We start from the raw sequence: 23,529 nt of genomic DNA, 5'->3' as shown, positions 1-23,529 counted from the left end.
TCTCATATTGTCTTTCTTCCTCTAAAATAAGGCTTTTGCAGGTAGTAGAAAAAAATGTTTATGTGCCCATTCATCATTTTCAGCATTTATTGAGCACCTGCACAAAGGGTCATGGTGGTGCTGGAAACGCAAAGCTGACCCCGGCACATGGTCCTTCCCTAAAGGGCTCCTAGGCTAGTGTGGGGAGAGGCATCTTACTAAATATTTGATGGTTAACCATATTTTCAAATCTCTGCACAGATTACTGCTTCATGGAACAATAGAAAAAGTGTAGGAGAAAATAAAGTGTTTGTGGGATCCAAAAATAGCTACAAAACAGCGTTAAATGGTATTCGAGTGAAGAGCCTAATGCTATGTCATATGCCCTATTAGTTTGTTTGGTGCTTTCTAGATAATTATTGTTATTAGGTTGTTGTGGAAGCAAAGTCTAATTATGACTTTTCCCCTTGGAGGCTGTTGAAAGAAAGTCTGGGTGGAAACTCAAAGACCACAATGATCGCCACGGTCAGTCCCGCTGCCAGCAACATTGAGGAAACGCTGAGCACACTGCGGTACGCCAGCAAAGCCCGCATGATCATCAACGTCGCCAGAGTGAACGAAGATGTGAATGCTAGGTTAATCAGAGGTGAGTGTTTGCCTCAAGGCTGAATTATTTTGCCACAGTTTAGTCTCACATATCAATTTCAGTCATGAAAATATGCAATTTAAGACAAGTAAAGATTTTTCTTCCATACCTGTTTACAATCGATTCTAGTCATCCTTTTGTGTGACGGAGGAAGGTATGTGGGGAAGAGATTAGGAGAAGGGGAGCCGGTCAGAGAGCGCACTGAACACTGAGTGTGGGGACGGGGAAATCGCAGGCATAGAGACTAACTTCACAGGGTGCGTGGCAGGGCGTGCAGCCAAATAACAGGATGGTTAGTCGCTTGACCTCTTGTCACCATTCCTCCCCTGTCCTATTTATCAACTCTACTCTTGCTTAATTTGTTGATCCAACGGGTGTTGGATCTTGAGTTTCTAGCATAGGCCTAACTTCGTCTGTGCTAAACGCTACATTCCACTTCTCTCTTGGTAATCACCTGCTTAGGATAGACTTGAGTGCCTGCATGGAATCTTGCTTGTACAGTTTTTTCTTTGCTTACGTGTAACTACCATCTTTTCCCACCCCCTTGTCCTCTGGCCTTTTAGCAGCAGCAGGTGGACAGACACTTCAGGGGGTGGGCCAGGACGAGTGAGTTTGCTGTATTGTGGTTTTTCTTCCCCTTGTGGATCTCTCTCTTTTGCATATGGGGCCATTTTCATGAAAAATACATAACCTGAATTCCAGCTTGAAAAACCTTTGATCTTTATCCCGCTTGTCTTTATAGTAAGGTTTGTGTCTGTCGTCCCAGTGTAAGTAAGAGTATCCCCTTTCCTTCTCAGTGTCCCACTTCAGACATTATGTGGCCATCCTGCTTAAGAGGGGGAAATTCATTAATATGGGAGCGCTTTTTCAGGTGAAGTGTAGGTAGAGATTTATAGATAACGTGACTAAAATAAAATTGATTTCTGCAAATACTCTATTTTATTTAGTAATATTTAAAACTTCAAATAAAATAGGAGATTGGAGGGTTATGCCTACTGTGGACATATTAAATGTTACTAATCATGCATCTTTTCACAACTATTTAGAGTTGAAAGCAGAAATTGAAAAGCTAAAAGCTGCTCAAAGGAACAGTCGGACTATTGACCCTGAACACTATAGGCTCTGTCGGCAAGAAATAACATCCTTAAGAATGAAACTGTATCAACAGGAGAGAGACATGGCAGAAATGCAAAGGTGGAATATGTTTTAGGTGTTAAGTGGGTTGCCTGGTGGGGAGTGGAGAGCGAGGGGCCTGGGAGAGCTCCGATCTGTCTTTCTCCCCACCTTCTTAAGAACAGAGCAGCCCACCTCAGTCTATCATATTTCAAATATTGCTAAGTGGCTTCCTAATCTTTATTGTTTGTCTGTTGATTCCCAATCTTACATGTCAGGATATTTTTAACTCTTATTATTTCGTTTGTTTTTGGTAAGAATGTGGAGGGAGAAATTGAAACAAGCTGAAAAAAGAAAACTTCAAGAAACAGAGGAGCTACAGGTATCATTTCAACTTTCAAACTGATTTGGAAGTTAAAGAAATATGCCAATAAGTATGTAAATTTAATTTCACAAATACACATTGGATACTGACCCTGCACAAAGCAATACCATAAAGAGAATTAGTGTAAAGAAATGTTAAGATCAGCTTGTGATTGCTTAGAGCCCATAAGCCAGTTGGAAAGTTAAAATATAAGGAAACTATCTAGTTCTGTTCACTCTGGTTCAACAAATGGTAACTGTTTATGCTGTGCCAGGCATGGGGGAGGCCAACATAAATAAGACGCAGACTTGGCCCTCAGAGAGCGCATCATCTAGAGGAAGGTTTACAAAATAGGTGACCGAGATGCAGTGTGACTTGACGAGGCCGAACCATATGAAACTGCCATTTTGGTTAAAAAAAAAAAAAGGTTGAATATTGGCAGTTTCGTCTAGTTCAACCTAGTGCAATGAAAGGGTCTAAAGGGTGGAGAAGCCTGAGAGACGAGGGACTAACCTTGGTGAGGGTGGGTATTAAGAAGGACTTGGAAGCGAGAGAGACTGCTAAGCGAATCTTCGTACAGTGAAGAGGAACTTGCTAGGCTAACAAGTCCAAGTTTCTAAGCAGAGGAAGACCGTGCTCAGAGCATGGGGGCGCAGCACAGCGTGGGCGTCCAGAGGATCAAGACGCTCCAGGTCAGTGCTGGTGACAGGCTAGACTGGAGAGAGGTGGCGTCAGATCACGACGTGGGGGAACCTGTATTGGGAGGAAGGGGAGCAACATGAGCAGACTTGTGTTCTAAGTAGATCCCTCTGCTAATAGTGTGAAAGACGGATTTGAAGGAGGAAAGACTGATGGCAGGGAGAATTCCTCCTTTAGGAGGCTGTTGCTCTGCTTAAGGTGAGAGATGAGAGCTTGGAGTAAGCCAGTGGCCACGGGAATGGCTAGTGGAGGCATGGGATGCAAGAGGTAGAAAGGAGGCAACATTGAGAGCATCCAGAGGGCTTTTCATGTTGGATGTCGGTGCTGAGAGAAGTGGGGAGTCAGGAACGACGCCTGGGTTTCTGAAGTGCACGTGGCATTGTGAAACTATGAGGTCTTTGTGCTGGAGAAAGAAGAGGCCAGATGATGCGGGTTGAGGAATGACTGAGAGACGAGGAAACAGCTGCACATGCACTCTGAAAACCTCAGTGAGAAGTGTAGGAGTAGGGGATGGGACTGTGAGGCTGAGTCGGGAAGCTTTGGTTTTTTTGTTTTGTTTTTGTTTCTTTAAAGGATAGAGGAGACTTGAACATTATTACAGGACTCAGAGCCCATTGATGAAGAGGTTCTGAAGGAGAATGGAGAGGTTGGGTTAGGGGCAAAGGCATTGGCGGTAAAGGAAATATTTCAGCTGATTGATAGATGAGTCCTGTAAGACTTCAGAGGAAGAGGAAATTCCTTGGGAGTGGCTAGTCCAGCTTCATAGAAGAGGTGAGATTTGAGTTGGGCTTTGAAGCGCAGCTAAGATTTTGAGAGGCAGAGAAAAAGAAGAGTGCATTGTAGGAAGGGGAAGTTGTGTGAGAGTAAAGGCGGGAAAGTTTAAGGGGTACTCAGAAGAGGGCACGTAGATCAGTGTTGCCAGAGCGAGCAGTTGGTATGAAGTGGTAAGGAGATAAAATTGGAGGGGTGCGTCATGGTTAGTTTGTTAAGGGCTTGATTTCCATGGCAAGGGATGTGAGTTTTATCCTGTAGGAAGTGGGAAGTCATTGAAAGTGTTTGACCAGGAATTGACGTTTTGAGATTCCTGTTTCAGGAGAATTAAGGTGGTATAGGATGTAAAAATGGACTGAAAACAAGAGGAAATTGTTGACGGGGCAATCAGACTGCGGTAGTTCAGGCCATGAGTTAATAAGGGTCTGAACTAAGGTGATGGCAAGGAAGATGCAACGAAAGGAATCGATCTTGTCTAAAGACAACAGGTTGATAAGAATCGGCACAGTTTGGTGATGATGGATCGATGCGTGAGTGGGCTGAGGATGCTGAAGGACCAAGAAGGGGCAACATAACTCTGAGAGTCTGTGTCTGATGGTGACAGTTACAGGGAAGACGTGGAGGAGAGATTCTAAGAAACTGGCTGATCGAGACTTCCCACAGAGTGATTTTAGTGTTTAATATAGACCATTCATTTTAAGTGAATTTAACAATGTCTTGTTTGTGGTTAAGGTTAATTTTTTTTCTGACTTCTACTAGAAAGCAGGAATCACATTTCAAATGGACAACCATTTGCCAAACCTTGTCAATCTGAACGAGGATCCTCAGCTATCGGAGATGCTATTATATATGATAAAAGAAGGCACAACTACAGTTGGGAAGCATAAGCCAAACTCCAGCCACGATATTCAGTTGTCCGGGGTGCTGATTGCTGATGATCATTGGTATGTTATTCGAGAAAAATAAAAGGCACTTGGTCATTTGTCAGGAGGCTTCCATGTCTTCTGGATAACGTGAGGTTTCTTCCACATGAGGCATTCATTTATGCTGATTCTTTGGGATAATTCCTTAATGCATCTTTTAGCCAGGAAAACAGACATTCTGAGTGTCTTGTAGGGATGGTTGGTCAGTTACTCTCCTTAGGGGGTACGACGTAATAGTGCTCTCTGTTTTTGTTTTGGTGTACATGATCTGTTGGCTGAGGGATAATATCTTGGAATTATAATCATAGGCATGAAACTAAACTTCTGTCTTATATGGCAGGATCTTTGGTTGGACTGACAAATTTAAATGTTTGTTTGATGTGAATTTCATTAATATGAATTGAATGATACTGTACGCATTGTTGGTATGATAGTGTCTGTAAAGTTTTTTGTCTCCACATTGTGTTTTCAAGATTTATCCATATTGATGCTCTTTCATTTTCATTGCTGTATTCCATTGTATGAATTTATCTATTTCATGTTATTACAGTCTATTTTGTTGATAGACATTTGGGTTGTTTCTGATTTTTTGCTACCACGATATTTCTGAGTATTCTTTTATGTGCAAATGTGCAGAGTTTCTCTGGGTCAGTTTCCCAGATGATAAACTGAGATGTGAGTCCTCAGGGCAGCTGGAGGGACCTTTGGAGGCCTGACCTGCCAGATAGTCATGTCTGGTTGTGAGCAGCCTTTCTCTTTACCCTGTGTGCTGTATAAATGTTATGATTTTCTAATTATGCTGCAGTAATAATAACCTTAAAAGTTTGGGAAGCACTCTTAAATTGTATGTCAAAGAGTACTTGAAATATTAGGTTGTAGGATATGTGCCTATTCAACTTTACTTGGTGATTTCAAATTGTTTTCCAAAATGATTATCAGTTTCTACTGCCGCTGGCACTGAGGGTACCTGTTACTGCGCATCCTTGTCAACACTTAGTACCAACAGATTTTAATTTATGCCAGTCAGGTGGACATGAAATGGTATCTCATTGTGGCTTCATTTTGCATTTCTTTGACTAATCATCTTTTCATTTATTCGTTGGCCATTTTAGTTTTCACTTCTGTGACTTTCCTGTTCATGTCTTCTGTCCCTTTTTCAGCTGGATTGTTTGTTTTTTTCTTAGTAGTTTGTAGGTGATCCTAGGTACTCTGGTTGCAAGCCTCTGTGAGTTTCACCTGTTGCAGATGTTTTTTCCAGCGTGCGGCTCATCTTTTCACTCTCTCGTGGTGCCTTTTGATGGATTGAAGTTCTGGGTTTTATTCTGGTACATAGCATCAGTCTTTTCCTTTAGGTTGTCAGTGTTGGTGTCTTGTTTAAGAAATCCTTTCTGCAGTGAGGTCCTAGAGACGTCCTAAATGTTCTTCTGCGTGTTTTTAAGTTTTGCTTTCACACTTAAGTCGCCTGGAGTTTTTTGTTTGGTGTGAAGTAGGGATGTAAATTCATTTATTTTCTATGTGAATAACCACTTCTACCAGTACCATATATTAAATAGTGGATTGTTTCTTTTGTGATCTGCAGTGTTCATATAAAAACGTTGCAAAAATATGGGAGTGTTTCTTCCCACTGATACCCACTTAATTACTTGAGGTTTCTGATAAGTCTTTCTATTGCCTATGTTTTTCAGCTCCTTTGGCTCTTCATTATTAATTGTTTTCTTTCTTTTTTTTTCTTTCAACATTTTATTTATTTATTTATTTTTATTTAGTTATTTTGTTTTTGAGGAAGATTAGCCCTGAGCTAACTGCTGCCAGTCCTCCTCTTTTTGCTGAGGAAGACTGGCCCTGAGCTAACATCCATGTCCATCTTCCTCTACTTTATATGTGGGATGCCTGCCACAGCATGGCTTGACACGTGGTGCCATGTCCACACCTGGGATCCGAACCGGCGAACCCTGGGCTGGCGAAGCGGAATGTGAGAACTTAACCGCTGCACCACGAGCTGGCCCCTCAATTGTTTTCCATAACGAATAAATCCAATATGATTTACACTAGGGCAGTGATACAGAATGTGCTCCCAAATTGTTGAGAGTCCAGCAGGGCACGAGGAAGCCCCCATTGCCTGGTGCTCGGCGTTTCTCCCTTTAGTCACTCCTCAGTGTTTGTCTTCTTCACTAGACCGTGAACTTTGTGGGAGCTGGTTTCCTGTCTGTCCTCACTGCCAAGACAGAACCGGCCCTTGGGGCTCAGTGAATGAAAGGGCTTCAGGACCTGTCAGTGTGCATTAATGTTCGATGGGTCTCACAGACTTGGTGCTTGCGAGTAGCAAGAAGGAAGAGTTCACGTCTCGCTGGAGCCCTGAAGAAAAGCTTAGGGAACTCTGGTGTTTCACTTGGGGCTTGGAGGGTGATGGAGATGAGGGAGAGGACGTCCTGTGCTGAAGGGGTGACTCAGACAAAGGAGGAAGGCCCATGCTAAGGCAAGTTCAGGTGGGTGCTTATGGGGAAATCGTGCTGGATAAGGGAGGCGGCGGTTGAAGCCAGATTGCGGGGCCAGAATGCCAGGCCGAGGAATTGGATGGCAGAGCGGATAGAACTGGGAGAGGGAAGGGACCAGAGCCAGTAGACGTGGTTTAGACGCGAGACTGGGGCAGGGACGCGTTGCCCAGGGGTGAGCTCCTCTTCCCAGGTGCTCTTCTCGGGGTGCTGTCAGTGAGCTGTCACTCTTTCGTGGTGGACCCGGAGCCCAGTCAGCAGCCGGTGGTTTTGGTTAGGACTCAGCTTTTGCTGTGGTTTTCTTTCTTTCTACCCAGTTAATCCAAACGTGAATTGGACTTTGGGGTTTCTTCCTATTCTCTGAATAAAAAGACTCAAAGGAATATGTAGCATTTTGAGCTGATTTTCCACAGTATCATCCTCTCCTCATCAGGGTCAGTTAATTCGATGACTAAAGGGGGCACACTGTGATCCACAGGCTCTTCTTTCTTCTGAGTTTCTCTACTTTTCACCAGAGGAAAATGTTTGTTGTTTGTTCCATTATTAAAACTCATGTGCAAACCAGAAAGTTAGAAAAGTAAAAAATAAAAACACTTAAAATTGTTCCATTTATAAGGAAACCGTTGTCAATATCTTAATATTTTTTTCCTTGAATTTTTCCTATTTTTTAAAAAAATCTTTGGGGAGAAGGGTTAGCTTTTTAAAAAGTAGTTTAATCAAAATACATACAGTGACAATTCTTCCCCCCACTGCTGGATAGAATTGCTAGGGAGGCTAGGCTTTTTCACCAAACTTCAAACTCTAGTTGGAGGAAAATAAGAGAATTTTAAATTATTGTTGTCACAAATTGATATGAACCTTGACAGCAGAGGAATAACCCGTGCAGGATGATCTCGTACTGCCTTTTTCTCACTTTTTAGTCTGTGCTTTGCATTGTCCTGTCATTGTGATAATGTGCTTCCTCTCTCGACAGTACTATCAAGAGTTTCGATGGGACGGTGACTATCGTCCCAGTCGGGGAAGCGAAGACGTATGTAAACGGAAAGCGTATTTTGGAGCCCACAGTGTTACATCATGTAAGTTGGTTGGTGCTAAAATGTCAGAAACTGTTTGACTTTGAGCAAGGCATTAATGATTAATGTTTTGAGTCCTGGTTTTCTCCTCTGTAAAACAAGGTCGTGAACTAGATTAAGGACTTTTTCCACTCCTAAAGTCCTCTTTCCTGTTCATTCATTCATTGCCTTCCTTTGTGCAAAGACAAAAGGTCTGTCACCGTGAGCCAGAACCTGAGGAGCTGACCACTGACGGCGTCGGATGTGTCCAGTGAAGAGCTGGGCTCTGGATCAGGCCAGACAGGATTGAAGCCCTGACCCTGCCATTTGCAGCATGACCTTTGCAAAGTTAATTAACCAGGGCGGTTGTACAGCACCCATGTCAGGGCACTTTGATGATTGCGTTAGGAGAGCTGGCGTAAACCCGTCTGTGGCAGGCAAAGACCTGTGGTCACTTCATGTATGTCCTGCCTCTCAGGGGTGAGGAAGGATTCAAGGAAGTAATTTGTGTGCAGTTCTTAAGAATGTCTGCAAATCAGGAGCTTGGTGAATGCTTCTGATTGCCCTTGTTAAGCTCCGTGCTCTTTAGTTTCCTCCTTCCTGACAGCGGGTTAGTAATATGTATCTCGTTGAGCTGTGAGACAGGAACGAGATGGTGTGTGTGTCACGTGTTTGCCACAGTTCTTGGCAGATGGAAAGTATGTAATAAGTGTTAGTTGCTGTGATGTTTATGGTTATCATTAGTGATACTAGACTATATCGAATTATTCGTGGTGGTTGGTCCCATGCAATTGTTCGGTCCACACTCGTCTCAAGTGGCAACTTTTGTGTGTGCCATAGGGTGATCGGGTGATCCTTGGCGGAGACCATTATTTTAGGTTGAACCATCCGGTGGAAGTCCAGAAAGGACCAAGACCATCCGGCAGAGATACTCTTACGAGCGAGGGGCCAAAAGACTTTGAATTTGCAAAAAATGAGCTGCTCCTGGCACAGAGAGCACAGTAAGTACTCTCGCTGTATGAGACAGACAGTATGTGGGGTCTAGACCCAGAGAGCTAATCCCACTGCACTAGGCTCCAGTTGTTCACCCTCCGTGCTGGTCTCTAGTGACGTAATCTTTTCTCTTAGTGCATTCATTCATTCAACAAACATTGGGTAGATACTGGGCATCTGTCAGTGTACTAGGTGCTGGGAATAGAGAGTAATTGAAACTTAGCTCCTACACTGGAGGAATTCATCATCTCCTGGGACTGACAGATAGAAAGTTGTGACAGTGTCAATCAGAGTCCCACACTGTGAAGCTTATGGAGTGACTCCTGGCCCCGACCCCAGATCTGCAAAGGTTTCCAGAGGATGAGAAGACGTCCCCTGGAACGGAGTCCCCAGAGATATCAGAAGTTAGCCGGGAAGGCTGGGGGTGTACCTTGGTTTTTCTTTTCTTCTTTTGCTCGGTTTTAGCTCACGTGATATTTTAGAATTTCTGATTTAAGCAGTATCCTTGTGAACTAAATGGTAAAGTATGCATAAATAAAATGCTAGAGAGTGTGGACTCAAAGGACATGGAATCGAAGAATTCGAAGCAGCCGTGAGAGAGACGTGAGCAGAGTCTCAGTGTTAGCGAGCCCACCGGGAGCCAGGTCTGGAGGGCGGACTGGGGGAGCAGGGCTGCAGCTGCAGATGGCTCAGAGACGCCTGCCGTCGGGAGGGTGCCGGGGCCCAGGGGAGAGAAGCGCCGAGAGGGAGTCCACAGGCCTGGTGGCTGGAGAGGAAGCAGGAGGAGGCGGCCAGTGACTGCTGTGGGCTGGACTCATCTTGCTTTGTCACCTTCAAAAAGTTGAACTTGCTTTTGCTCTCTTTTTTTAAGTTGTGGTACAGTCTACATAGCATAAAATTCAGCATTTTAACAATTTGTAAGTGTATAGTTCAGTGATGTTCCGTACATTCACGTTGTTGGGTGGACATCACCACCGTCCATCTCAGAACTTGTTCGTCATCCCAAACTGCAGACCTCTGTCCCCGTAAAACACCAACCCCCCCTCCCTTCTCCCAGACCCTGGTGACCACTGGCCAACTTTCTTTTGACATTATCTTTTCAGTAAAATTGGGAGTGGAAATTTCTATACAGTGCAATTGCTAAAGCATTGATTTTATTAAGGAGAAAGAAGCTTCTAGTTTTCTATAATTATTGATGCTTTTCCTCCTGTATAATGAAAGGTAACAAAGCTCATTTAATGTTTTGACCTATCAAAATGCCAAATTATTATAAATGGTTGAAAACATAGGGTGCAATCTCTGCTTTATCAGCTCTTGTATCACGTGCTTCTAGAGTCATTTCAGTAGGTTCCTAATCTATGACCTAGACATGAATTGAAAGATGTGGATATGTGAAATACAGTTTTTGCTCTAACCATTGTTAGTTTAACATAAAATACCGTTATTTTGTGTTTACTATGGTGTTAATGATAATATTTACCACAATGCTCACTATGACATCATATTTTTATAACTTATGTCCCTTAAGCATTAGAAAACCATATTTACTTAATATCAGACACCTGCAATAGTAACCAAGTCAGAAATAAGCAAATTGTCATCCTTTTATATTTTCTTTGTGTAAACAATTCTACAGCTAATAAATATTTAAGAACACTATTGACAGAATGTCAGAAATTAAGTTTTAAGACTTAAATTCTTGTTTAATGGAAAACATTGAATATGACTGAGAACCATTGTGGTAACTGAAGAATTTGTGACGACGTGCCCTGGAAATATTTTGCTGCTTTGTAGACTCGAGGCAGAAATAAAAGACGCACGGTTGAAAGCCAAGGAAGAAATGATGCAAGGAATCCAGATCGCGAAAGAAATGGCTCAGCAAGAGCTTTCTTCTCAAAAAGCCGCATATGAAGGCAAAATAAGAGCGCTGGAGGCAGAATTGGTAACGGGCAGAATCGGTTATCCTTCCTCTGCGGGTGCCCCCTGCGTGACGTGCTGGCTGCGGGATGGGTCAGGGGACGGGGAGGGTCACGGTAGAGTGGAAGCCCCAGCGCGTCTCGGCTGCTTGATTTTGCCTTGGAAAGCCAGTTGTAGAAGATGCGTGGCTGCTGGAAGAGGAACGAGGCACTTCTGTCCTCCAGCCACGCGGGCCGGGCTCTCTCCAGGGTTCCCGGGCCATCTCGCATCCCCAGATGCCCCTCTTAGGGGAGACTGCACTCAGAGCTTGGCCGGCGACAGTCATTTTCAGTTAGATCGTCAACCTGAGTGAGGCGGGGAGACCAGTGGGCGGCTTTCTATTATTAGAGGGTCAATTTCTTGTGCACTGATTAAAGAAAGGGACTTTTCTACTTTTCTTGGTATCATTTTTGAAAAAAAAATCCTTTACATTTTTGCCCTAATTATTTTTTATTATTGTTCTTTAAAGAAAGAAGAGTCTGAAAGGAAGAAAATGCAGGAAATAACTAACCAAAAGGCTCATCACAAAATTGAGGAGTTAGAAAAGGCAAAGCAGCTGCTGGAGCAGGAGATATGTGTCAACAGGAAGCGGTTAGAGATGGAGACTCTGGCTACGAAACAGGTAAGTCATCTTAGGGCTAGTTAGAGCTATTTTGAGGAAAAGCTAGCTTTTTTTTTTTTTTTTTTTAACAATTTATAGGCTCTTGATAGGAGATGGCCAAACCCAGATGTGCAGACGAGAAGGGCTCTTCCTGCCTGGGAGCATCCATCCTGGAGCTGCTCACAGATCTGCTCACACAGCAGCACACAGGGTTTGAAAGGGACAGAGCTGTTATTTCCAGCTAGTTCCATTCCAGTTTTCTCTCTTTATTCATCCACGACTGTCCTGTGATCAGTCGTGCCAGATGATGTAGAGTGAAACCGTGCTGGGGTGTGCTATATAGAGGGCGGAAAGGCCGAGCTCTTCCCCTGCTTACCCCTGAGAGCAGAGAGGAGGCAGGCGCTGGCCCGAGAGGCTGTGGAGGACTCCCAGGGGGCGTTTGTTCCCTGTCTTACGAGCTCGGGCACTGGCTTTTGTCATCTCGCTGAGGTGGAGGCATCTTTCAAGGGCCAACTCACATTAACCAAGTTCACAAGACTGAAGCATAACACCGGAATGTCAGTATGTAGTACCTCCAGTCACCTTCCTGTCGGCCATTCTTTCTCTTCAGATTGCTGATTTTCAAAGTGTGGTCCTGAGACCGTCAGCATCGCCTGTCGGAAAGCAGGTTCTTAGGCCCCACTCCAGAGCTCCTGAGTGAGAGTCCCCCGGGCGGGGCCCGAATCTGTTGTAACAGGCCCTGTGGGGCTTCTGGCGAACACCAAAGTTTGAGCCGCTGTGTAATTTCTGCTTTCATTCTTTATATCTGCCAGTTTGACTCTCAAATGGCAATTTTTTTTTTTCGAAGTTTGTGATGGGGTGGAAGAAAATACTCCTAGTAACCCCAGAGTACTGATACTGTAACGTGGTGGTAATGCCTGTGTTAGCCAGCTGTAGGACAGAAGGGCTTGTGCACTGGCTCGGAGTTTTAGGAGAAAAACGTGGAACTGCTTAAATCTTACACTCTGATTATTAGTGGGCTATTTTAGGCTTGTTTGTGTCAAATGAGGTTTTTTTGTGTCTTTTAAATTTAGCTTTTTTCTTTAGTCAACAAATGTTCTTGAGTGTGGGCTTGTTGGAGTAGTTTTTTTCTTTTTTTTTTGTTAAGGTTTTTATATTTCCTTTCAATTGGAAGAAAAAGATTAATCTATGTCATCAAAAACTCCTAATGATTTTGTTGTGGGAGGAAAAATCATTTTAGAAAGATGTTTTATAATTCATTTTTTAAAAGCCTTTCCTGCTCAATAAAACGTGTTAAACGTGTATGCTTAATAAAATGTGTAAAATGAGACTGAATGGCAGGGTGTTACATTATCAGTCTGGTTTATAACTTCTTTCTTCACATTTTCTCATGTATGGATCTGTGTGAATATTAATTAGGCCTTAGAAGACCACAGCATCCGCCATGCAAGAATTCTGGAAGCTTTAGAAACGGAGAAGCAAAAAATTGCTAAAGAAGTACAGATTCTACAACAAAGTCAGACTAATAGGGATAAAACTTTTACAAGTGAGTATATAATGATTTTAGCGTCATTTTCTGAAGTTGTGTGTGTTATTTCATGTAATTACTAAAATGTTAGAGTTAGTTGCCTTTGTGTATTCAAAATGTTTTATTCTAGATGTTGCTGCCTTTTCTGGATCCGAATAAATTTGTATGAATGATTGTTTTTAGAATATTCAGTTTTTAGAATATTTGGTTATAAAAGCAAATAGTTAAAATTCCAACTATTATTTTAATATGTAACATGTTTTTAAAAATACGATATCTTATTCTGATCCTTAATTCTTTTTTTTTTTTTAAGATTTTATTTTTCCTTTTTCTCCCCAAAGCCCCGGTACATAGTTGCATATTTTTAGTTGTGGGTCCTTCTGGTTGTGCTCTGTGGGTCACTGCCTCAGCGTGGCTTCATAAGCAGTGCCATGTCTGTGCCCAGGATCCGAACCTGTGAAACCCTGGGCTGCCAAAGCAGAGCGCTCGAACTTAACCACTTGGCCACGGGGCTGGCCCCTGATCCTTAATTCTTATTTTATAAGAATTATTGTCCAGATTGTGCTTAATCAATGAGTACTTCATTTTCTTTCTCACTTGGACCTTATTTTTTTTGTACATATCTACACTTCTTTGTATAACACAGCATGTTTTCAATGTAAACGTTTTTTTCATTATGGACAATTTCAAACAAGCTATAAAAGTGGACAGGTTACTACAGTAACCCCTCATGTACTTATCATCCAACTTCAACAATTACCAACGCCTCTCCAGTTTTGTGTCAGCTATCCCCAACGGCCCATCTCCCTGAACCATTTGGAGCAAATCCCAGACATCCTGCCATTTAATCAGTGGATACGTCGCGGTGTGTCTCTAACTAGAGAGAGACTCTTTTCTCTCTTCCCCTGTCGCTCTTTTAAGCATTACTACGACATTATCATCACACTTAAAAGTATTAGTAATGATTTCTTACATTCATCAAATATCTGGTCCCTATTCAAATTTCCTGGATTGTTTCATAAGTTTTTTATTTTTGTTTTGTTTGAATCAGGATACAAGCATGATCCACGCATTGTGTCGGTAGATAGGCTTTTTAAGTCCCTTCATCTGTAAATTGGCTCTTCTCTTCTCTCTCTTTTCCTCGTGTAGTTTTGTTGAAGAATTCAGTTATTTATCCCGTACAGTTCCCCAGATCTGGTTTTGCTGATGGCATCTCTGTGGTGTCGCTTACTAGGGTCCCCTGCCCCTATATCCTCTGTACAGGCCTAGGTGTTTCTAGAGTCCTATCGTTCAGGTTCAAATTTTTAGCAAGAATACCTGGTAGTTGTATACTTTGTATGACTTCTATTTTTTTTTTTATTATTTAAATTTTTTTTTATTGAGTTATTGATACTTTACAATCTTGTGAAATTTCAATTGTACATTAATGTTTGTCAGTCATGTTGTAGGTGCACCACTTCACCCTTTGTGCCCACCCCCCACCCCACCTTTCCCCTGGTATCCACTAAACTGTTCTTGGTCCATAGTTTTAAATTCCTCATATGAGTGGAGTGTATGACTTCTATTTTTAAGTGACTTTAGAATTAATACTTTTTGTATCTCTTGCAAGGGAGAAATAAATACATTGTATTAATACATCTTTTTATTCCTCTTAGGGCCTAAAACAGTGCCTTGCAATGAATACTTGATTTTTTTAATCTGTATTAATAAGGAATTCTGTTCTTCCAAAAACGTGTTTTTAGTGGAATACTGATTATGAGTTTGACTGAACAATATAGAAAATATTTATGATAAAATCTTAAATTTAAATTAGGAACATGGAATTGTGGACTAAATTGTTTTCCTTTTTTTCGTTCTCATATCCTGATATATCTCTGTCTCTGTCTCGATATCTATCTATATTTTTTAAAATTTTTGGGCAAAGTAGAAAACGATTGCGGTTCTATATAAGTAAGGCTGTAGTGTACTTTACCTAATACTGTAAATAAGTTAGAAATTAGGAAAACAAGAAATTAGAAAAAAAATCTTTAAAGGTATTAGAAGGAAAAGCATTGTCTTTGGCTTTTCCTCTCTTAGAAAATCCTGCCCCCCGCCCCCGATCTCAGCTTCAGTTTCCCCCACAGGGGAAAGGCCTCATTTCACATGAAGGATATTTTTATTTCACCACTGAGAGATGAAGACAAGTTACTCAAATACCCCCTTCACCTTCTATAATATGTAGTTAAATCGGTCATATAAAATCAGTATTTTTTTTTAGGAAGTGTTCTGCCTAGTGATTTGCGTTAGGCTCGCATGTGTATTTTGAATCTTCTCGGTGTGCTTTCTGTTAGTTCAGCTGAACTGGCGCTCCATGAAACTCTCGATGCTGATTCAGGAGGCCAACGCCATCAGCAGCAAGCTGAACAAGTGTTATGTGTTTGCCAGGTGAGTAATTAATTAAACGACCTAATTGTAAAGGAGTTCTTTGTTTTAAACTAGTTGGCCTTCATGTCTTTCTTTTTTCTTTTTCTGGAGACACGCCATTCCACAGTGCCTGTCTAAGAGCACACGGGCGTCAGGGCCCCAGGGCCCTCTCAGACCCCTCCCAGAGCTCCCCCTGCTGTGGAAAGGCTTTCAGCAGTTAACAGCCTAGTGCGCTTTATAAGCGGAATAATTTTAGATGTTTCAGGAATTTACCAATTTTCTTTTGAGTTGAAAATTTATCAGTATCCTACATTTTAAAAGGAATGTATCATATTAGAATTTTTTTATTTTTAACATTTTTATGTAAGGAGTTATTTTAACACAGTATGTACTAACATGACTGCTGTAGTAAAAATGCCTAACTTTGGAAAGATTAGTCTCTCAGGGGGCTGAGTTTTTATGGAAGGTACTCTAATGCAGAGAACTCCGAGTATAGATGGGTGTGTGTGTTTTAGGATAAGCGTTTTCCTTTCATGCTTCTTTCAGACATGACATAGCAGATAAAGGAAGTGGTCCTGACACTTCTGTTCAGGTTCGTAACCTGCGACTGGGGATCTCCACTTTCTGGAGCCTGGAGAAGTTTGAATCTAAGCTTGCGGCAATGAAAGAACTTTACGAGGTTTGGCATATTGTTAAAATTTCTATAAACTTTTTGAAATAACAAATACAAAAGTGACATGTTCCCAGTAAAGAAAATTTGGCAAATAAAAGAAAAGGTAGGGGCTGGCCCAGTGGCCGAGTGGTTAAGTTTGCGCAGGTTCGGATCCTGGGCACGGACCCAGCAAAAATCGAACACAAAGTTGTATTGAAAGAATGCCAATTCCGTGATCAGGGAGGGTCAGTTCCAGGCAGGCCAGGTGTGTTCATAACAGAAAACCCAGAAGACGGAGAGGAGTCCTTCCTCACTGGCAGTGTTTCTCTCTAGAGGGTGCTTTGAGAGTGGTTTAAAGTTTTTTCTTTGTGTTTATATGTATTGATAGTTTCCAAATTTTCTACAACAAATGTGGATCGATTGTGCAATTAGGACCCCCCCAAAACACTGTACTGAGGTCTTCTGATCATTCTTGTCTTGATACACACATTAAAATCTGGTACGTGAGTTACCTCATTACCCTGCTTCCTACTTTCAGCTGTTTGTTGCAATCTTCTTTACTTATTTTTCCCATGTAATTAGGCTATTTCTGAATCTAGCTCTATATAGTATTTTGCCAGAACTTTAATTGATATTGCTTTATTTAAATTAAAATATAAATTATTATCATCAATATGTTCATCCAGGAAGTGATTGAATCTTAATGCTGTCAGGTTATTCTTTTATTTCTCTTCTGAGGATTTTTGTCTTTTTTGTTTTTACTTTGTTTTCTAAATCCCAAGTTAATTATTTCTGAAATATTTAATGATTCTGTTGCTTTTATTAGTAGATCTCTTTCAATATAATTCCTAGCATCATGTGATTTTTAAAAAATTTTATCAGGAATGTGATTTTTTCAGACTTTTATCAGATAACCTGTGATTTTGCTCATTTTATGTTGTAAATCCAACAAAGTGTTTAAACCTTTTTTCTTAATTGCTAGGCATTTTTAAACCCATAATTATTAGAAACTATATATTTTTATTTTCCTCAGAGTAATCCTGGTAACAAGAGTGAAGATGTCTTTTGTGATCCTGAAGATGAATGGGAGCCTGACATTACAGATGCGCCAGTTTCTTCGTTTTCTAGAAGGAGGTAAAGACATTTTTGTTACTGGTTTTCTTGTTCTGGGTATACATATATATCATTTCCTTATTTTAAAAGAGCTATTTATTTTTGCGGTGCATATGTCTGTAAAGAGAACCCTGTAATGTAAGAGAAATAATATGTTACTGATCAAATTACAGCACTTAGGACTTTAAATTGTTTATCAGTTAGAAAAGGAATGAAAATATCTAGTATTTCACCATGTAAGTGTTAAAAGCAACTTAGAATAGCATTAGTCTAATTTCCTGTAAAAATGAACAATGTTTATTACTTTTAAATTACCCTTTCTCGAGAACTTGGCATATTCTGTGATGCTTTATTGTAAGTTATAGAGTTTTAAATGCAGTCTTGTTAGTATGAGCACCATGGAAGAATAAATCATGGGGATAGAGCACTTCTATATGTGACAAATGCTGCTTGTTAACTAAAGACATGAAAGACTTCCACAGTGAACAGATGCTTTTCAAGGAAACGTTAGTTCTGCTTAGACTCCAGATGCTCAGACTGTGGAGAGGCAAAGGACATAATAGAAAGGCTTTCATCTTAGAATTCAGTTAGTCCATTAGTTTGGTTTTTAAACAAATAGTTCTTTTTAAATGAATGCTTCTCAGTTTGGTTTTTAAACAAGACTGCTGTCTACCATGTCCTGAGGATACAAAGATGAATAAAGAATGCTCCCTGTCCTCAAGGACCAGGGATGGAGGAAACTAGAGGCAGGAGCAGCTGAGAAAGATGTGAACTAAGGCCGAGCAGAAGGACTGGACGGGAGAATCAGGTTTATGTGTATTCGGGAGGCAGAATCAATGGGACTTGGTGGCTGGTTGGGGGTTGAGAGCGATGAAGGGCTCAAGGATGAATCCTGGTTTAACTTGGGTGACTGACTGGAGGAAAATGGTGTTCCCTGAGGTGGAGGGTAAGATGAGTTTGTTTTTGAACACGGTGAGTTTGAAGTTGCCAGGGGACATCCACGTGTATATTTGGGTCTAAAACTTGGAAGGAGGGACTTGGGAATTTTCAGGGTGTAAAGGTCAGTGGCATTCATCCAACAGAAGGACCATCACTCCCAAGAACATGTATTAAATGCATGCTGAGCATTATCTCATTTAGTACTTACCACAAAACTAAGAAGTTGGTGCTGCCATCACCACCGTTTTACAGCGGAAGTAACTGAGGATTTAAAGAGGTTAGTAACTTGTCCAAAGTCCCAGAGCTGACAGGAGGAGGAGCTGGTGCTCAAATTGGTGCTGAACCTCTTAGTCTCAAGTTCTGTGCCCAATGCACAATAAGCCCGTCACTGAGACATGGTGCTTGGAGACGGAGAAAGGTTTATTCGTATTGGCCAGAACAGAAGGCAGGAGGATAGGCGCTCTCAAACCTGCCTTGAGAAAGAAGAAAGCAGGGGGTCTTTACAAAGTGAAGGGGCTTGCAGGAGGAGCTTCGGAGAAACCAAAGGGGAATCCTTGTTTCTTTCATTCCAGATAAGCCCTTGGGCAATCTGACTTCTGGGCGTCAAGGGCAGGTGGGGGCTGGTTGTCTGGTGATGTAACTTCCTTGAAGGCATTCTTTTTCTTCTGCAAAAGAAGCTCATAAATGCTTGTGACCCTTGAGTCACCCCTCATGTTAAACAAGAAAACAGCAAATTAACAAGGTTAACTTCTTTTGATCTGTGTCTGTGCTGGGAACAAGGTCAAAGGCTAATCCTGTTCTTGTTGAATATTGACCGTGACCCTCAGGTACCCACTTCAAAATCCAGGTTTGAGTGACTCCAAAGATCCCGGTTTTCTTGCCTGCTCTGCCCTGTTGCCTCTCTGTTATATATGAAAGGGCAGCATCCTTCTGGTTAAGTAATTTTTTGAACTTCATTGCCTTCAGCTCAGGTCCGAGTCCGTTGGGGTTTCCAACCTTCTTAGGCCTTTCTTGTGGTGGGTCACACTTATTTTAAACTCATTTATAAAATCTCCTCAAGGAGACGGTCTACTTCATAGTGACCCTTCCCCTGGTGGCTTTTGCTTTATTGACTACCTTCTAACTGCTGTGCTACCGTGTGAACTAGCTGAAACGTCACAGGCTCTACGTTTGCGTTATGTTACATGTCATAGACACGACAGCTGCGGATTTCAAGCTGGGAGAGATACAAAGCATGTCCTTTAAATGGACGCTGAGCTTGAGTGTAGGGACACCATCTCTATCCCCTGCAGTGATGTCGAGTAAAAAGTCACAGAGCCGATTGGAGTCTGAGCTCTGCTCTGTGCTCAGGGTGCCTGTGGGCGAATGCCCTTGTGTCTTTAGGCTTTAGTTTTCTCATTTATAGAATGGAGACCTAAGAGGTCCTGTATAAAACGCAGCTGCTTCTCCTACTCCTTCTACTGTGGCCGCTGAACTGTAACGTGGGACTGATGACGATGATGACGTTGCAGAGTTAGGAGGAGTAGAGACGATTGTGTAAAGTCCTACTGTGGTGGCTGGGTGTTCAGCAGGTGCAGCTCTTGTACTGAGTGCTCAGTGTGTATCGAAGAGGATTGAATCTTGGCCCACAGAGAGGATGTGATTTCTGATCCGACACCAATAAACAAACATGTGTCTTCAGGGATTTACCTCGAGGCCTTCGAAGGAGAGCTGGGCTCTGGCACCAGAATGAGCTCAGCAGTCCTGGGGTGGACCTGGGCGCCATGGGGTGGAACAGGATGGGGTGGACCTGGGCGCTATGGGGTGGAACTGGGCGCCATGGGTGGAAGGGGATGGGGTGGACCTGGGCGCCATGGGGTGGAACTGGGTGCCGTGGGGTGGAACTGGGCGCCATGGGGTGGAACAGGATGGGGTGGAACTTGGCGGAATGGGGTGGAACTGGGCGGGATGGGGTGGAACCGGGTGCCATGGGGTGGAACAGGATGGGGTGGACCTGGGTGCCATGGGGTGGAACTGGGCGCCATGAGGTGGGATGGTGTGGGGTGGACCTGGGTGCCATGGGGTGGAACGGGATGGGGTGGACCTGGGTGCCATGGGGTGGAACTGGGCAGGATGGGGTGGACCTGGGCGCCATGGGGTGGAACGGGATGGGGTTGACCTGGGCGCCATGGGGTGGACCTGGGCGCCATGGGGTGGAACTGGGCACCATGGGGTGGAACTGGGCACCATGGGGTGGGACGGGATGGGGTGGAACTGGGAACCGTGGGGTGGGATGGGGTTGAATTCCGTGGATGGGGCTTGGGATGCTTAGCCAATAGAGTGACATAAGCCTCCCAGAAATTCAAACCAGACCCACAAATCCATCAGCGGATGATTTATAAATTCCTGTAGATTTTAGAATTACTTGTTTTTATGTTTTTTATCATAAGCAGATACAAACCTTATTATGTAGAATTGTGGATCACAATATGAGCGTTAGTGACTAATGAACATTAAAATGTTAGCCTATTGAAAGTTGGTGATTTATATCTTATTTCCTGCTGACTTTAGGGCAATAATTAGGGACCCAATAGAAGTTTAAAGTGTTACTGAAAAATAATATTTTCTAAGATTTTGAAATTAGGTGTTTTCATTTGGCAGAGACGTTTTTGAGAACTTCTATAATTTAAAAGTATCATTTAAAAAAAAATGAATTGCTCTTGGTCAGAGACCTTGTATGTGAAGTTTCAGCCTTGTAAGAATGTTTATGACAGAATTGCAAACTCTGAGAGTGCTCGCAGGTAATGGAAACGCTGACAGATTCTTCATTACGGACCTGCCCCTGGGCAATGAGATGCCACAGTTGTTCTGCCATAAAATAGACTGGTTTGGCTGCCTGTAAATTTTGACATGTACTGTCGACAGCTGAAAGTAAAATTTCGCCTGATGTTAAGTAAGAATTCTTTGAAGGGCATGTGACAAGCATTTTCTTTATTTGACTGTAAGCATTGTTTAATATGAGAGTGCTGAGGGAGAAAGTTTTCCTGGTTGAGACTTAGTGTAGCATAAGGCACCCTTTCGTTCCAGTCCTAAGTACGAAACAGTGTCAGCGTTGAGAGTGGATGTTTCCTCTCCCTGTTATTAGTCACATTTCTGTGTTCCTCTTATAGGAATTCAAGGGGAAAATTTGCATTTGAAACCTTTAGGCTCCTCCAGATGGAATGCTTTTGTTTCACAATCTTTGCAGCAAACAGTGTCTTCCTTTGAGTGGCCGACAGCAGTGCAGAGTTCTGTTCAGAGGAGACTTCGAAGGGCCCAGTAGCTCTCGACCTGGGTCACAGCCCGAGTGGCTTCACTGACATCCACAGGGCTAGAGCTGGAGTTTAGACAACGGATAGAGGAATGGCAAAATGGAAGGAGACTGCTTTTTCCAGAAGCAATTAGAAAGAGTAACAGCTAGACAGCCAGTGACACTCAAGGGAGAGACTGGAGGGTTTCTGTGGGCTGAGGGAGCAAAGAGAGCGGTGGACACGGAATCATTTCCTCCCCTGTTCTGGCTACACTTCACAGGTGCTATGCCTTTCACACAGTGTAGCAAATATTTACCTGAATGTTTATTTACCTAGATCGTTTAAAATCCTTCCCAGGATAGTTCGCTCAGGATAGATCCAAGCTTCCTTAAGTGGCACATAAAGTCAGCCTCCGGCCGGCCCTGCGCGCCGCCCAGCCCCATTCCTGGCACGCTCTCCCGCCCAGACTGCGTCCCTCTGAGCCCCCTCCGGTTCTCCCAGTCGAGTACTTTCTCTTATCGCCGGGTCTCCCCACATGCTGTGCCTATGTCTGAAACACACTGTTCCCTGCTTCCCAAGCCTGCTCCCCATTGACTGACTCCTACTCACCCCTCAGTGTCCCTGCTCCAGGAGGCCCTGCCGAGTCCTCGGGCCGGTCGGGATCTTCTCCAGAGTCTGCCTCAGCACTCTGGGCTCTCATCACACTCACCACTCTACTGTAGTTGTTTGCCTGGTTTCTCCCGTTTCCCATGGACCTTGAGCTCAGTGAGCCCAGGAACCATGTTTGCTGTGTTTCCCACAGTACCCAGAGCCTGTAAATAGCGGTACTCTATAAATAATTATTCTAATCAATTAGCTCTGTGCTTCTTAGAACAATACCTGTAAATAGTAAAATTCTTGCTCAGTGAACCAAATTAATTTAACCCTTGATGAAAATGTTGCCACGGAGGACACACACATGCATGTCCATTTTCTTTAGAGAATTAGAAATAAATATTCTTAATAATTATTCCATGTAGTATATAACTACTAATCTTACGGTTTATCTTCTTCCAGGAGCAGGAGTTTGATGAAGAACAGAAGAATTTCTGGCTGTTTACAAGACATACAAGCCCACTCAATTCAGAACATGCATTCTTCACATTCATCAGGTGCTTATTTCATCACATTTTCTTGTATAACGAGAAAGCCTCAAGTCCTGGCTCCACCACTGCCTTGTTTCATGTTCTTGGGTAAATCATTTTGTCTCTGGAAGCTTCCGTTTCCGCTGTACAATGCGGAGAGTGCTGGACGGCCCCTTCCCCTCCTAAAATCCCGTGATTTATGTCACAGCCTTTCAGTAGAATGGCTAATTCAAATGTGGAAGACGTGTTCAGAAGTGTGTAGGAATATTACTTTCTTAGAAGTGAAAAATGCGAAGTGTAGAAGATTGTGTGTTATAGACTCTCATTTGTGCGAGGAGAAAACAGACGTGTACGTGTGTGCTTGCACACGGGTAAGATCCCTGGAGAGCTGCGTGGGGGCCGGCGAGCGCTGGTCGGCGGAAGGACTTTGTCCACGGCAGCCCCTTTGGTGCCCTCGGAATTTTGTCCAATACGCCTGTATCATCTATTACAAAGTTACTGTAATTGAGAAAGTGTTTAAAAGAAACGTTATAGGAATGATTCCACTGAATGATTATTTTATACCAATATTGATTATAATGTTAATTTTCCTACAGAAGCAGGGATACACTGTAGATTTGTATGTGTAGCTACTTGTAATAATTAAGATTACTCCCTGGTGACAATGGACTATTACACGACAATAACAAGGAAGCTCTGAGTCATACAGCAATCTGGGTGAATCCCAAAAACATGTTGAGTGAAAGAAACCACATAGTAGAGAGTACCTCCTGTATGATTCTGTTTATATGGAGTTCAAGAGCAGGCACAACCCCTCCATGGCGAGGGGCACCAGGGGCAGAGCAGGATAGTGGGCACGGGGAGTCCTGGGGTGGGTGACGGCAGCGTTGTGCACAACTCCTCCATGGCGAG

The 23,529-nt window shown here is 42.8% G+C and overlaps 1 protein-coding gene across 1 annotated transcript in view; it reads left to right on the top strand.

The window, feature by feature from the left end:
• The window catches only part of KIF14 (kinesin family member 14), a 52,431-nt gene that overhangs the window by 17,150 nt on the left and 11,752 nt on the right, over nt 1-23,529 (top strand). The window contains exons 11-23 of the mRNA XM_046680050.1: nt 453-625; nt 1,672-1,819; nt 2,057-2,120; nt 4,332-4,516; nt 7,961-8,063; nt 8,880-9,040; nt 10,827-10,974; nt 11,458-11,610; nt 13,009-13,135; nt 15,448-15,541; nt 16,067-16,199; nt 17,206-17,306; nt 22,550-22,644. Of these exons, the coding sequence (XP_046536006.1) occupies nt 453-625; nt 1,672-1,819; nt 2,057-2,120; nt 4,332-4,516; nt 7,961-8,063; nt 8,880-9,040; nt 10,827-10,974; nt 11,458-11,610; nt 13,009-13,135; nt 15,448-15,541; nt 16,067-16,199; nt 17,206-17,306; nt 22,550-22,644 (1,685 nt within the window). The remainder of the gene's footprint in view (nt 1-452; nt 626-1,671; nt 1,820-2,056; nt 2,121-4,331; nt 4,517-7,960; nt 8,064-8,879; nt 9,041-10,826; nt 10,975-11,457; nt 11,611-13,008; nt 13,136-15,447; nt 15,542-16,066; nt 16,200-17,205; nt 17,307-22,549; nt 22,645-23,529) is intronic.

Source organism: Equus quagga, chromosome 12 (assembly GCF_021613505.1).
Source record: "Equus quagga isolate Etosha38 chromosome 12, UCLA_HA_Equagga_1.0, whole genome shotgun sequence".
Taxonomy (NCBI): Eukaryota; Metazoa; Chordata; class Mammalia; order Perissodactyla; family Equidae; genus Equus; species Equus quagga.
Note: the sequence above shows the minus strand (reverse complement) of the source record. Positions and strands in the feature narration are given on the sequence as shown.